Here is a 16,011-nt window from a genome sequence, read left to right as displayed (position 1 = left end):
CATTTAAACCTGCCCTTGGGTCTACAAAATAGTAATTGTCAAGATTATTAAAGCCAGGCATCTACTTCATTTTGAATTAATTATCCATTTATTAGTATACTGTTTAATAAATTATTTTAGAGGAATCATTCTGAGAACTGCTTTCAGCTATAAGAGAATTCCTTTGAATGTTTCAAAAATTACATGCACATTTCCCGTTTAGGTTAATGAACAAATGGTTTGAGTTTAATAAGCCCTCTAAGTATAATGTATTACTGGTACATATTGCGTCTGTGTTATGGGAGAATTAGTGACTTTTATATTCTTCATCATGCTAATTTATTTTTTTTACATTATGAATCAGCGTTACCTCTGAACTTAAAGAAATCAAGGGGATGGTATTAAAAGCAGTTTACTGTTCACAGTAAAATTCTAGGTAAAAAGCAGAAATCTTAAGAGTAAGCCAGTCGATCTAGAGCTGATACATTTTTATGCCAGTGATATATATATATATATAGTATAAAATTACCAGCTTTTAACTTAGTCAGTAACATGCAATGATAGTTTAATATACCAAGCAAAATTGAATCATAGAGATGGGACAAATTTTTAATCCCCAGGAGAATGAGTTTCTTACTCTGACACTGAGGCTGCAGATTATCACCTACCAGCTCTCAGATATTCTGAGCATCTGTAGCCCATGACCTAATGCCATTTCGGCTTCCTGGAAGAGTGCCCTGTACATCCCAGTAGCATCATTTCTAGATGGTTCTTTCCTTTTCTAGAAAGTGGTCACTTTCTCTGTGCTCTCCATCTTTAGGGCTCTAAATCAACAGCGGGTACAGAAGCTGGAAGCAGAAGTGGACCAGTGGCAGGCCAGAATGCTTGTTGTGGATGCCCAGCACAACAGTGAGGTACAAGCCAGGTGTTTATAGATGATAATGTTAGTGTTTTTTTTTAATTTTATTGGGATATCACTGTTTTGGAAAAATGAAGTAAAATAATCAGGTAAATTTCCTTCCCATTCAAGTCTGAGTTTTGAACAATACATACTCCCAAATGGGAAACTGGTCTGTAATCTTGCAGTGAGTCATTTAGCAAACCAGGACCATAATTATGCCTAGTTCTTTTTGTCTTATATGGTCTACATTCTTTTTATATATTAACGCATAAGGGATTGCAAATGTTAAAAGGCTTAGAAAATAACATAACTTCAGTTAGAAGTAGGGTAGTCCCACTCAATAAGGAAACACATGCGTTCATAGGTATGTACATATATAAATATGTATCTACACATATGCACACATGTGAAATACACAGGGATATTTCATATGAATAAGCTTTTTCTAGAGGAATATACAAGAAGCAGTTGCCAGTTCTTGTCTCTGTAGGCAGTGAGGTTAAAAACTCAAAAAGGGGAATTTAACTAATTTAAAATTTTAGAAATTAGGATAAATAAGTTGGCTCTGTTTTCGAAAACTCTCCAATGACCAGTGGATCATACCCTTCCCATCATCTTCTAAGAGTCTACTAAGCGCTCTCTGTAATAAATTCTCACATACATATCCCAGGCATCTGGAGTCTTTGTTTCTGGTTCCAAATAATTATTGTTTCAAAGTTTAAAGAGGGAATATACAGTGTTATGTACTTCTAGTATCTTTTACAGTGGAACAACAAGATTAAAAACAATCTTCTCTTTCAGATGGAACCTCTACAAAAAGCTCTAGATGTAGCTAGAGAAGACAACAGGAAACTGGCTATGAGCCTGGAGCAAGCTCTCCAGACAAATAATCAACTACAAACAAAGCTTGATCATGTTCAAGAGAAATTGGAAAACAAAGAACTTGAGCGACAGAATTTGGAAACCTTTAAGTAAGAGCAGTATAGTCACAGTGAAATTAGGGAAGAGCCTCTGGGAGAGTAAGTCTGGCTCATTCACATAAACCAGTTACAGCTTTTTCCCTGCTTTGAGCTGGTCCTCCTGCAGAACCACGTGAAGGAGACAGGTGTAGCTAAACAGCAGAGGATGCTGGCTGGGATACGCTCCTCTTCAGCTCTTCCCTCATCTGGTGTTGATCTTCTGTACATGAAGGTTAAACCAATTCGGGAGGGACACATACACATTTCTGCCAAACCTTTTCTATCAGGAGCTTATGTGTCCTTTAAAGGCATGATTTGGAAAAGGAACAATAGAAGCCTGGATGGAAATAACCCCTCCAGGAGTGGGATAATTCCATTTAAGCAGATGCTCAGCCATTAATTGATTTCCATTTTGCCCTGAGATTAGTTAGCTCAAATCCTTCTAATTCAAGTCAAGCCACTAGAGTTTTTTTCTTGAACTGTATCTAGGCAAATATGATTTAGATATTAACAACATCCCATGAAAATTTATACCCAAAGGAAATATATTGTGCACATAGATCTTTATTCCTTTCAGGTAGTGAACATATGATATAGCAGAGCATATTTATATAAGCTAAAGCTAAGAGGGTATTTTTCATGTTTGTAATCTGCACACATTTTATTTTCTGGTGAAATGTTGCTGGCTCCTGACTATTCAATATTGGTTAAAACAGGAATATGTGTTTTCACTCTTAAGGGTGGCTCTCTTTATATTAATGACTTTGCTTTTTAAGGCTGTAGGTAAATGCTTATCTTTCTTTCTGTTAATGAGTTCCAGATCAGTGATTTCACGTGGTGACTGATCTGCTCAGTTGTAAATCATACCACCTAAGATGTTTTCTAAAGGTGATTTAACATCTCTCTTTTTCAAAACAGAGAACGGATGAGTGAAGAATCCAAAATAGAAGCAGAATTGCATGCTGAACGCATAGATGCTCTAAGAAAGCAGTTTCAAATTGAGAGAGAAACTGCCAAGAAAGCAGCACAGCGGGAAGTGACTGAGGTATGGAGGCACATGAGAAAAGACACATAACATCCATCCTCTGGGTGGTTGCCAGCTAGAGGATTCCTGAGAATGGCTTCAGGTGTTCTTTAGCGCTTCTGATCCTCCTTTCACCAGCAAGTGATATGCAGCTCTAAGCTGTTTGATATACAGTTGTCTGCCCAGTGAAGGAATGGGCAGAAGATAGTCTTCCCCTTGGAGAATAATAACTTGAGTGGTAAAGAGAAAGGAGGAGACTGCCATCTGCTAGACAGATAGCAAGTCACATATCTCCTCAGTTCATTTCACTAGCATCCATCATGCACCTACCTTCTCCTGAGAGGCATATTTAAGAACAGTAGAAGATGTTGTCTGTACTAAATGACCCCTTATTTGTCACCTCCAGTCTTACATGAGACAAGTAGGGAAGACGTCATAAGACTGTCTGATATTTAGAAACTATGTACAATTTTAAATGAATGCAGCATAAGGGAAAGTTTGTTTTAGGCTGGCTGGGTGATACGAAGAGGAGGGAAGCTTGACCAAAGTATGGGTCTGAGACTGGCCGAGCTTGCAGGGGTAGGACACCCTATGTAAGAGGATAAGCAAATGAAAAATGAACAGCATATGTGAGCAAAGGAAAAGCATTTGCCTGTCTTGATTAAAGCAGGGACTAGGAAATTTCTGAGAAACAAAGGCTAGCTTAGAGGAAACCAGCTGGTAGATGGTCTTAACTACCAGAATATTGGCTGGAAACTGTAAGGTAAAAGTATGCCAAAGCCTTTGACTGTGTGGATCACAATAAACTGTGGAACATTCTGAAAGAGATGGGAATACCAGACCACCTGACCTGCCTCTTGAGAAACCTATATGCAGGTCAGGAAGCAACAGTTAGAACTGGACATGGAACAACAGACTGGTTCCAAATAGGAAAAGGAGTACGTCAAGGCTGTATATTGTCACCCTGCATATTTAACTTCTATGCAGAAGTACATCATGAGGAACGCTGGGCTGGAAGAAGCACAAACTGAAATCAAGATTGCCGGGAGAAATATCAATAACCTCAGATATGCAGATGACACCACCCTTGTGGCAGAAAGCGAAGAGGAACTCAAAAGCCTCTTGATGAAAATGAAAGAGGAGAGTGAAAAGGTTGGCTTGAAGCTCAACATTCAGAAAACAAAGATCATGGCATCTGGTCCCATCACTTCATGGGAAACAGTGGAAACAGTGTCAGACTTTATTTTTTTGGGCTCCAAAATCACTGCGGATGCTGATTGCAGCCATGAAATTAAAAGACGCTTAGTCCTTGGATGGAAAGTTATGACCAACCTAGACAGCATATTAAAAAGCAGAGACATTACTTTGCCAACAAAGGTCTGTCTAGTCAAGGCTATGGTTTTTCCAGTGGTCATGTATGGATGTGAGAATTGGACTGTGAAGAAAGCTGATCGCCGAAGAATTGATGCTTTTTGGACTGTGGTGCTGGAGAAGACTCTTGAGAGTCCCTTGGACTGCAAGGAGATCCAACCAGTCCATTCTAAAGGAGATCAATCCTGGGTGTTCATTGGAAGGACTGATGCTAAAGCTGAAACTCCAATACTTTGACTACCTCATGCGACGAGTTGACTCACTGAAAAGACTCTGATGCTGGGAGGGATTGGGGCGGGAGGAGAAGGGGACAACAGAGAATGAGATGGCTGGATGGCATCACCGACTCAATGGACATGGGTTTGGGTGAACTCCGGGAGTTGGTGATGGACAGGGAGGCCTGGTGTGCTGTGATTCATGGGGTCATGGAGAGTTGGACACGACTGAGCGACTGAACTGAACTGAACTGAAAGCACTGTAGGTTTCTGAGAAGAATATAAGCATAGTTTTAAATAGGTTAGTCTGTTGGCAGTGTAAAGTAAATAATGAAGATAAACCGGCTCATGGGAGGCTCATGGGAACTATAGCAGTTACTTCGGGCTTCAGATGATTAGGGCCAAGAAAAGCGGCTCTGTCGGAAGTAGAGAACAATTAAATTAAAAAGCCATTTTTAATAGAAAAATCAAACATACACGAAATGTATCATAAACAAAGGGGAGGGAGTAATTAAAATAATTCCAAGACTTAGCTGGAGTGGCTGGTCTATATTTTGCAGATTTAGTGCATTGCTTTGCACTTTACAAGGAGCAGTCACAAAAATCAGATTCAACTATTTATGTGGTACTTTTTAAATTGCAAAAGCACTGTATAAATATTATAATAAAAACAATTTCTGTGGGAAACAAAAATGGACACTGAAATTAAAGATACCTTTAATCAGAGATAGTTGTTCAGAATACTTAGTTTAAACCTTTTAACAGGAATCAGTGAAGATTGTGAACTTGTGCAGGAGACCAAAGAACAGTAGTAAGAGTGTGCTGTCTTGAGCAGTTAGCCACAGAGGTGGCATCAGGGTGCACTGTTTTAAGTGCCTCAGCTCTGTCTCTTAAAAGCGATGTGGTAATTTACTATCTGTGCAGACGACTGAACTTTTGAGTCTGTTTCCTTGATCATAAAATGGAACTTCTGAATGTTTCCTTGATCATAAAATGGAAATCATCACAACTCCTTTCCACGGTGGCTTACAGGATTAAATTGGAAAATGTATTAAAAGTAATTATAACAGTACCTGAACATAAGTACAAAGTAAGTGAGTTTTTAAGGCTTACCCAGTTTTGACAAAGCTGTGATTGAAGTAATGGTGGAATATCTAACAGAAATTTGGTTGGGTGATAAAAGACTGAGTAACAATGTAGTGTGAATTTAGGAGCTGAAGGAATGAGCTAGTATAAATAGAAAAGGTAACATAATTTTGGTTCTTTCTTTGACATGTTAAACACTTACCAGCCATAGAGAATACCACCTTCCTATCGTCTCCCTTCTCAGCTGCCTTTTCCTAAAAATCAAGTGGTACTTTTTAGGTACTTCTTCCTAAAATTCAAGGATACAAGAGGAGGAGAGGAACTCTGTAAAATGATTTAATTAATGTTAAAAGATAAATTGAGGCATAATAAAATTAAAGAGTTTATTTGAACAGAAATCCGTTTGAATTGGACATTATGCCATTGATTGCAGTAGAAGGCCCTCCGAAGAGTTGTACAAAATGGAGGACTCTTATAGGCAGAAGGGAGCAGGAACACGAGAGTTAAACTAAGCAAAAAAGTAGATGGGTTACAGCAGACTTACTTCCTTTAGGGGATGACAGGTGTCTACCAGGCAGATTACCCAACTAATGCTGAACATATGATTCCTGATTGACTGGTTTGAGAGTCCATTTCTGGGAGAGCCAAAATTAATTAAGTTTGGTGACAATAGGGCTTAACATAAGTCATTTTGTTTTGGGCCTGTTGTATTGGTTTTTTTATTAATAATCATTGTTATTTTACCACAAGACAAGTTTCCTAAAATTTCTAAAAGCAGTAAGTACAAATTATTATGTAAAATAAATAAGCTATAAGGGTATATTATACAGCACATGGAATATAGCTGGAGTATAATCTAAAAAAATTATAATGGAGTATAACCTATATTTTAATCACTCATATACCTAAAAATATTATAAATCAACTAAACCTCAATAGAAAAGCAATAATATAAAAGTACTTATATTCCAATTAAAAATAAATGCATGCAACAATAGAAGGCAATGGCACCCCACTCCAGTACTCTTCTGGAGAATCCCAGGGATGGGGGAGCCTGGTGGGCTGCCATCTATGGGGTCACACAGAGTCGGACACGACTGAAGTGACTTAGCAGCAGCAGCAGCAATAGTCAGTAGCTGATAGGTATTTACATGTGTGCTCAGTCATGTCCTACTCTTTGCCATCCCAGGGACTGCAGCCCACCAGGCTTCTCTGTCTGTGGGGATTCTCCAGGCAAGAATACTGGAGTGGGTTGCCATGTCCTCCTCCAGGGGATCTTCCCAACCCAGGGATCAAATCCAGGTCTCCCACTTTGCAGGCAGATTCTTTACCATCTGAGCCACCAGGGAAACCCAAGAATCCTGGAGTGGGTTGCCATGTCCTCCTCCAGGGGATCTTCCCAACCCAGGGATCAAATCCAGGTCTCCCACTTTGCAGGCAGATTCTTTACCATCTGAGCCACCGGGGAAACCCAAGAATACTGGAGTGGGTAGCCTATCCCTTCTCCAGGAAATCTTCCTGACCCAGGAATCAAACCAGGATTCTCCTGCATTGCAGGCAGATTCTTTACCAGCTGAGCTATCAGGGAAGTCCATTACATGCTGCTGCTGCTGCTGCTGCTAAGTCACTTCAATCGTGTCCAACTCTGTGTGACCCCATAGACGGCAGCCCACCAGGCTCCCCCGTCCCTGGGATTCTCCAGGCAAGAACACTGGAGTGGGTTGCCATTTCCTTCTCCAATGTGTGAAAGTGAAAAGGGAAAGTGAAGTCGCTCAGTCGTGTCCGACTCATAGCGATCCCATGGACTGCAGCCTACCAGGCTCCTCCATCCATGGGATTTTCCAGGCAAGAGTACTGGAGTGGCTTGCCATTGCCTTCTCCGAGTCCATTACATAAACTACCATATAATTTATTTTCACTTCTCCTAACATGACATCACAAGTGACAGAGATGAGCTTAATCTTAAAAAAATAATAAAAGCTTTAAAGCATGGTAATGATCACTGAGCAATTAGTGTGTGTCAGACTCTATATTCTTTTTCTACCTTGTTTGACTGTTACATGACTCCTATGAGGTAGCCTGTTCACACAGTTCTTCAGCGATGAACCCAAGGCTTAAGGATGTTATCTGAAATTACTTGACTAGTGACTGGTGAAGTTGAGATTTAAAGTGTCTGATACAAAAGCCATGCTCTTAATATATGATGAACATATATTTATATTGTTTATGTGTTCTAAGAAAGATTGTGTTTTTTAGTGTTAAATCACTGAGAGTGTTTCTCCACAAATCTCTTACTGCCTCACTTAACCTCCTTTTTAAAAGAATAGTTCAATGAGAACAAAATATAGGGACCCAGCTAAACATAACCTTCTCTTACTGACTGGAAGGTTAAAATGTTCTCATTTTCCCTTTGTGTCCCACAGATGAAGAAAGCCCTTGATGAAGCCAACTTCAGATCAGTGGAAGTGTCCCGGACCAACCGAGAGCTGCGGCAGAAACTTACAGAGCTGGAAAAGCTACTGAACAGCAGCAAGGAGAAAATAAAGAATCAAAGGGCCCAAATTAAGCTCCACTTATCGGCCAAGGCGAATAACGCTCAGAACGTAGAGAGGATGAAGGTTGTCTGAGAGACCCTCAGTCTCCCCTCACCTAGTATCTGATGAGCATCCAGGCAGGCAGTGGTGTTGGAGGAAGATGATCTCAGCTCTAACACCACCCTGTGATCTCTGGGAATTATAGCTACACCTGGGACGTGGGCAGACTGCCTTGAAGGGGATGGGTACTCTCCGTTTCCAGCAAAGATACTGCTGTGTGAATGTTTGGCTGCTCATTAGCTGCCAGTGTCCCATCCTGGTTCCCAGCTGTCTCCCCCACAGTGATTATATAGGATTTGGCTCTGTTGGGGTCAGTGGGCTGGATGGAAGAAGAGCCCAGCAAGAACTGATAACTGTGTCTCATATAGGATTCTTTCTGTCATCCTATAGGCAAAAAAAGCCAGTTTTTCCACTCACTGTCTTTCTGTGTTATTTCCACATTTACTTTCAGCAAATAGAAACAGAATTGAGGCAAATGGAGCTAATTAAGGATCAGTATCAGAAAAAAAACTACGAACAGGTAGATGATTTCCACACACTGTTTACCATTCATGTAAAATCCCAAACTTGGGCATGTTTGCCAACCGTCTCCCTCTTTGTGCCCTACAGTCACTGAGTATCCAGAAATTTGTATCTGAAATGACTAACCTGCAGAAGGAGATGCAGCTGTTGGCCAGGAGCCAGTATGACACCTCAGCACGGAATAAACAGCAAGAGCTGCGCCTTGAGGCCGAGCGGAAGCTGAGGCAGGAGCTGGAGAATCGGTGCCAGGTGAAAAGGCTTCCTAGGACTCCTCTCAGAGATGACCAGCAAATGCCATGTGCTGAACCCAGCATTAGGGCATATTGCTTTTCTAGGCTCTAGAGAAGAACACAAATTTATAAATTGTTCATCTTAGCTAACACCTCATTGTCATTTTCAGTGTAAAAAAAAAAACCTCATTTTTAAAGAAGAGCTAAGGCTCACATATGCAAAGTACTAGTTACTGAGTAAGACTTCTGTTCGGGAACTTTTGACTCCTTGGTTCTTAGCCGTAGCTCAGATCTATCTGTCTGTTGCCATTATAGGACTTTTGCCTATTCCCAACCTAATGAAAAGCATATTTTATTCCTGAAAAGGGACTTCAGGAGAGCATCAAGCTCTTGCCTTCCAACAGAGATTGTCTGCTACGAATATTATTCCCTCAGTTCTAGAAAGAAATGTTAATCGCCTTTCCTCAGGAGAATCAGTAAATCAAAATCTGTCATCATGTACAAATGTGTATACAGTCGGTTAAACTGAAAACAAGTTTTTAGCTTCTAGCCTAGTAGCACCTGGAATTAGAAAGTATCCCAGCATACTTTCATAATTTGGTTTGTCTTTTATTACAGTATTGAAGGTTTTTCTCCCATGTATAGCACATTGGGAGTTTGTAAAAATCTTTGTATCACATTTTCAGGAATTGGAAGAAACTATCAGACACCTAAGGAAATGTAAAGAGGCAACAGAGAATAAGCTGAAAGAAGCCAGTGTGGAATCAGAGCAGGTGAGCTAGACACACGAATGACCCTGAAACACAAAAGTCTCTGTAAAATCCTCCATTAACACAGTTGTCAGAAGTGCAAAAGGCAAGAACCAATACCTTACTCACTATCACCTCTAACATGTTTTAAAGAATAGTTTTAGATTAAGATTCTGTGTCTTGATGAGAGATCATAAATACTGAAATACTGATATTAACTTGATAGTCCAAGTTCCTACCACTAGATATAAGAGAAGACCAGCATGTGTTTGAATTTTAGTGATTATTGTTTAACATGAGCTAATAAAACTAGAAACACTTTTTCACCAATAACTAGGAATATAAAGTAGACCTTACTACTTTGTGAAATTGATTTCTCTTAAATAGGCCTTTTTGAAGGTATTTAAAATCATACATTTAAAAACATATTTCATTGAAATATAGCTGATTTATAACATTGTGTTAATTTCTGCTATGTAGCAGAGTGCTTCAGTTACACATACATTCTTTTTCATTGTGATTTATCACAGGATATTGACTAGAGTTCTCTGTGCTGTACAGTAGGACCCTGTTGTTTATCTATCCTATGTGTACTGGTTTGTATCTGCTAATCCCGAACTCTGCATCCTTCCCTCCCCCACGCCCTTCCCCCTTGGTAACCACAAATTTGTTCTTTATGTCTGTGAGTCTGTTTCATAGATATGTTCATTTCTGTCATATTTTAAGTTCCATATATAAGTGCTAACGTACGCGGTTTTTTTCTTTCTGACTGACTTCGCTTGGTATGATAATCTCTAGGTCCATCTGTGTTGCTGCCAATGGCATTATTTCATTCTTTCTTACGGATGAGTACTACTCCATTGTGTATATGTACTGTATCTTCTTTATCTGTTCGGCTATCAGTGGACATTTAGGTTGTTTTCATGTCTTGGCTCTTGTGAATAGTGCTGCTATGACCGTAGGGGTGCATGTATCATTTGGAATTGTAGTTTTTTCCAGCTCTATGCCCAGGAGTAGGATTGCTGGGTCATATGGTAACTAGTTTTTTCAGCAACCTGCATACTGTTTCCGTAGTGGCTGCACCAGTATGCATTCCCATGAACAGTGTAAGGGGGTTCACTTCTCTCCACACCCTCACCAGGATTTGTTATTTATAGACTTTTTAATGATGGCCATTCTGGCCAGTGTGACGGAGTATCTTCTTGTCATTTTGATTTGCATTTCTCTAATAATTAGCAATATTGTGCATCTTTTCATGTGCCTCCTGGCCATCTGTGATGTCTTCTTTACAGAAATGTCTATTTACAAAACAAAAACCCACTTTTCAGTTGGGTTTTTTGTTGTTGATTTATAGGAGCTATTTGTAAAATCCTACCCTTTTTAGAACTGGAAAAGATCTTCAAAATCATTAGTCTACCACGACCACCCCTCATTATCCAGATAAGGGAAGAGAGTCTTTGGCTAAAGGTAGCACAGTGACATTGCTGCCAGCTTGTCCCTTTTATAGCCATTAAGTTACATGAAAGTATGACTTTCAGAATGGTATATTAAACGGATCATGGACTCCTATTGTGAGTTTGCCAACTGTGACACTATGCCTAAGTTATGTTACATTTACATTAACTCATCAGTTACCACATCTGTAATAGGAAGTTGTTACCTACCACTGTTACTCTGATAGATGGCTCAGAGTAAGTTTGAATATACATTAGCTCCCTTCTCATTCACCATACAAGAGGAGATATAATGTATGATGCCATTACAAGTATCTTTCCCACCACTTCTGATAGAGTGCCGGAGAAAAGTGGGGTTTCGTTTACGTGGGACAGGTGTCTACCATCAGGATGCACAGACTGGAAAACACTTAGCTTTGTGGCTTTCTAAGAATTAATGACAAGGGGAGCTCTGTTTTCTTATCTTACCCACACTGTGCCCTGGTTAATATGAGACAGGTACATAATAGCACAGATTTGAGGACCTGTTACATGGCTGTGCTAGGTGATGGAGATTAGAGGGTGAACAAGCCAGAGGAAGCCTCTGCTCTCAAATTTGCCTTCTCAAGCAAGAGAGAAATATACTACTCTCTGAGAACTGAGTCAAAATATGAAAATGCTGTCCATGAAACATAAATAATCAAGAGACGGAAGTCAGTCATTTTACTTTTTATTCTAGAGGATATGTTGTAGAGCCATTTTGAAGCAGCCTTTATATAAAAGCCTGTTGGCTCCATGTTCAAAATATTAGAATATCCCAAATACTTGGTGGAGTGCCAGGCACATATAGGCACTCAGATATTTGTCAAGTAAATGAAACTGATTCCAGATCATCTTCAAAGGCAGATTATTAGAGGGACTGTTTTCAAGTCTGACAAAGATAATTTGGAAGTTTGTGCTTAGGGGCTAAAGTATAAAATATTTTGATAAAGGAAATAAAGAGTACAATTTACACTAAGCTACTCCAGTGTTCTTACTGATTTATTCTATTACTTTCATAAAACACAGCAGAAAAAATCTAGTCTTTATAGTTTAGGGACTCTGGAGAAGTATTTAGTCTTAGAGAACAGAACTCAAATTCAGAATGTGGTTCAAACCACCACATTAATTTTCAGTGCCATCTGACACTTTCATGCCTACCTTGAGTCCTCTCTCACCTCACTTCACATCCAGAAAATATTAACAATATTTTGTTAATGCAAGGCTGCATGCGTTCTTTAACTCCTCATTCAAAAATTATTCTCTCATCTATAGGAGGATGTGTACATGCAAATAGGTTGCAAAGACCATGCAATCAGACAGAATGTGAGTCTTTAATATCTAGGTAAAAAGTCTCTCAAACTGGCTATAGTAAGAAAACTTTCACACTAATGTGAAACCCACTTGCTAATTGTGGGGGGAAATAAAGATTTACAGTGTAAAAAGAGTCAAACTAGTACACAAAGAAACTTACAACTGTTTCTTTATTGTAATTTTTAATAACATTTGTACATTCAGATAACAGCTAACCTGGAAGAAGCTCACCGCTGGTTTAAGTGCAGATTTGACGGTCTACAACTTGAACTGACCAAAAACCGGTTGCAGAGGCTTCCCCGGGAAGACAGGTGGCGGAAAGAGGTAGAATCTTAAGCAATTCTGGATTTGTTCCTTCTCAGATTTCTGATTACACAAGTTCTCTCTTCATCCAGCTACTTGCTCCACTAATTTGTAGATTTCTTTACAGTACTGCTTAGAAAACCAGTGAACTGAATTTCTTTCTTGAAAGTTCTACTTCTCCCATGCTGTCTAGATTAGAACCACCTATATTGATGGGAAAAAAATGATCTTCATAAAGACAAAATAGGTCCTCAGCTCTGCAGTTGTTTTGAACAGTTTGGGGTGTGTGTTCTTTCCAACAGGACCAAGATAAAAGGCACAACAGCATGTCAAACCAGTCTGCTCTGCATCGATGGGAGAATAAACAGAATAGACTTGTGCCTAAGAAGTGCCACTCTGAACTAGAGAGAAAGTGATGTCCTTGACAGAGCAGCTTCTTCACCTTAGAACAGCTTCATCACCCTGATTGCAAGTAAGGCTGGCCTGTTTCCACAGTCATCAGAACATGAAGTCACATCAGCACATGATGTGAGCTGAGGATTTTGGACCTAAGTTTATCCTTTTATGAATTCTTCAATATCAATTCAGAACCATCCCATCTTTTTTGTCCCTTTCCCTATTTTCCCCCCAATAAATTTATATTCATGTGTTTTATGATAGGAGATGATGTTGCATGATACTTGGCTGTTTTTCCTAAGTAAATTTCATTAAAAAGCATTTAATGAGGTACCGATGATATACTTTCAGTGAAATGTTCTAGTCTAACATCTAGTAGATAATCCCTGGAAATACAGTAACCTGGAAAAAGGTAAAAATTTTCCCACTGTCTAGTAAACATATATTGTTCTATGTGAGGTAATTACTAGCACACCTTTAATAAAACCGTGTCTCTGTTTCTATATAAGATATCTCAGAGATTTTCTTTGCAGCTTCCTTCTACATTTACAGAGTTACTGAATTCTGCTCCATGAGATTATGCCAAGCTCTCTCTTACCATACAGTAAGCAATAAATTCAGCTTTACCTTTTCATTTCAGATAGAGTAGTGGATTAGTTAATCTGGTTCTAAAATATGTAACTAGCGGGCATAATGCCTCACTTAATTGATGTTCAAGTAATGACAGCTGCTGCTAATAAATAAGAAATCATAATAATGGCACCCCACTCCAGTACTCTTGCCTGGAAAATCCCATGGACTGCGGAGCCTGGTAGGCTGCAGTCCATGGAGTCACTAAGAGTCGGACACGACTGAGCAACTTCCCTTTCACTTTTCACTTTCATGCATTGGAGAAGGAAATGGCAACCCACTCCAGTGTTATTGCCTGGAGAATCCCAGGGACAGGGGAGCCTGGTGGGCTTCCATCTATGGGGTCGCACAGAGTCGGACACGACTGAAGTGACTTAGTAGCAGCAGCATAATAAATCAAATGACCAATTATGAAACTGGAGAGAATATCAAATATAAAACTCAGAGGTTGATGAGCCTACCATTCCATAGCTGATATAAAAAAACAGCTGAATTTACTGCTGGATTTGTTTTACTGTGGTAGGGAAGAGCTATGTTGGTCAAACAGAGTCCTCCCAGATCAGAGCCAGCCTCTGATCTTATATAGGATTTTAAGGAAGCAGGGAGTTCAAGCACTGGAAGACTTTCAGAAGCTTAAGTGGATTGACATCATATGTAGAAGTGTAGTTACTTGGGTAAGACCATTGTTGATTAACTGACATTCAGAGGCAAGTTTATTGGAGTGTGTCCGTTTCTGTATCTGCATGAATGGGCAGCTGATAAAACCCTCAAGTTGTCGAACTCCTCTGGTGTTTATCTCTTTGGATTCTATAAGTATGGGGCTTCCCTGGTGGCTCAGACGGTAAAAAAATCTGCCTGCGATGCAGGAGACCTGGGTTCGATCCCTGGGTCGGGAAGATCCCCTGGAGAAGGGAATGGCTGCCCACTCCAGTATTCTTGCCTGAAGAATTCCATGGACAAAGGAGCCTGGCAGGCTACAAGTCCATGGGGTCACAAGAGTCGAACACTAGTCAATTTGATGGTATTGGGGAGTCAATCTTAAAACAGCCTAGGAGCCCCACAGAACAATTAACCTTGGTCCTGGGATGGCACTGAAAACCATGGTCCCTAATTCTGCATAGGAGTAAGGTCCCAATTACTGCACAAGAGAGATGATCAGCCTTAATGGGTTGTAAATACATTATCCCTGAGTGTTACGATACTTGCCAAGAATACTAACATCCTCATCCAGAACAAGAGAGAAGAATTAGATTGGTGATCATTTCTAGTCAGTTTTATAGTTAAAACTGCCTGTTTAGTGTGATGATTTGTTAAAGTATTTCTATGATATTTTTAAAGTGTTTCTATAATACTTGAAGAGTGTCTATTGTACATACTACCTTCTATTATGACAGAGGATGAATTGGTTGGATGGTATCACCAACTTGATGACATGAGTTTGAGTAAGCTCCAATAGTTGGTGGTGGACAGGAAAGCCTGGCATGGTGCAGTCCATGGGTCACAAAGAATTGGACATGACTGAGCAACTGAACTGAACTGAACTGCTTCCTGAGGAGCAAAGGGTTTGTAGCCCAAAAAGGCATCCCAACTTTTAAGACTTGCACGTGTGAGATGAGCCTCCAAGACTCCTGACTTTGAAATCCAACAGGGCTCATGTCCATGAGACCCAAAGAGCTGCAGCAATCTGAGAAATGGCTCTAAACTCACTTGTCACGGAGCCGAAAAGCACCCAGACTTCACGGGAAAGAAATCCCATTGCTAATCTTAGAGCATTCACCAGAGAGATGGGACATGCTGGAATACTCTCCAGGGATGGAGGGTAATGGGCTCCCTTTCACACTCCTCCTCTGCCTTGCTAAACCCAGTGGGTGCCTTTTTTCTCACCCCTCAGCAAGTGTCATCACTACCCTCCAACTGGGGAGCATCATCTTCACTAAAACTTTAACCTTGCTAAATCTAGTGGTGCCATCTTTTTATCTCTACCCTATATCTTTTTTCTTCTTAGTAGGCGCCATCTTTGTGCCTTCTCTCTCTCTGCTGTGCTCCAGAGTGTCAGTATCTCTCAGAGGGGAGATTTTATATGCATCTGGCACCTGGTTTTAGTTGCTGATGGCCATGGGATGCCCTTTGGAACATCACTTGGCTTTGGAGGCCTAGGAGCTTGCATTCCTAGGTCCTAGAGGGCTATAACAGTCAGAGACAGCTTTTACCATCCGAGGGCACTGCAAAGGCAGACAGCTTAAACATATTCATGGTCTTTCTGAAA

General features: G+C 40.1%; 1 protein-coding gene across 6 annotated transcripts in view; it reads left to right on the top strand.

The window, feature by feature from the left end:
• The window catches only part of CCDC150 (coiled-coil domain containing 150), a 97,634-nt gene extending 83,050 nt beyond the window's left edge, over positions 1-14,584 (top strand). The window contains exons 18-26 of one of the 6 annotated variants that reach the window (XM_055398211.2): positions 800-893; positions 1,682-1,851; positions 2,758-2,884; positions 7,959-8,153; positions 8,581-8,649; positions 8,739-8,900; positions 9,568-9,654; positions 12,621-12,740; positions 13,022-14,567. In XM_055398211.2, coding sequence (XP_055254186.1) covers positions 800-893; positions 1,682-1,851; positions 2,758-2,884; positions 7,959-8,153; positions 8,581-8,649; positions 8,739-8,900; positions 9,568-9,654; positions 12,621-12,740; positions 13,022-13,135 — 1,138 coding nt within the window. In that variant the 3' untranslated portion in view covers positions 13,136-14,567. Of the gene's footprint in view, positions 1-799; positions 894-1,681; positions 1,852-2,757; positions 2,885-7,958; positions 8,154-8,580; positions 8,650-8,738; positions 8,901-9,567; positions 9,655-12,620; positions 12,741-13,021 lie in introns of all 6 variants that reach the window. The other 5 variants (XM_088828669.1, XM_055398210.2, XM_088828663.1 and 2 more) reach the window with 5 other exon arrangements.
• The last annotated feature ends 1,427 nt before the right edge of the window (positions 14,585-16,011 follow it).

This window comes from Moschus berezovskii, chromosome 2 (genome assembly GCF_049115385.1).
Source record: "Moschus berezovskii isolate FMDL1 chromosome 2, NW_MosBer_1.0, whole genome shotgun sequence".
In the NCBI taxonomy this organism is placed as follows: Eukaryota; Metazoa; Chordata; class Mammalia; order Artiodactyla; family Moschidae; genus Moschus; species Moschus berezovskii.
The sequence above is the reverse complement of the archived record's forward strand: the minus strand, read 5'-3'. Positions and strand labels throughout refer to the sequence as shown.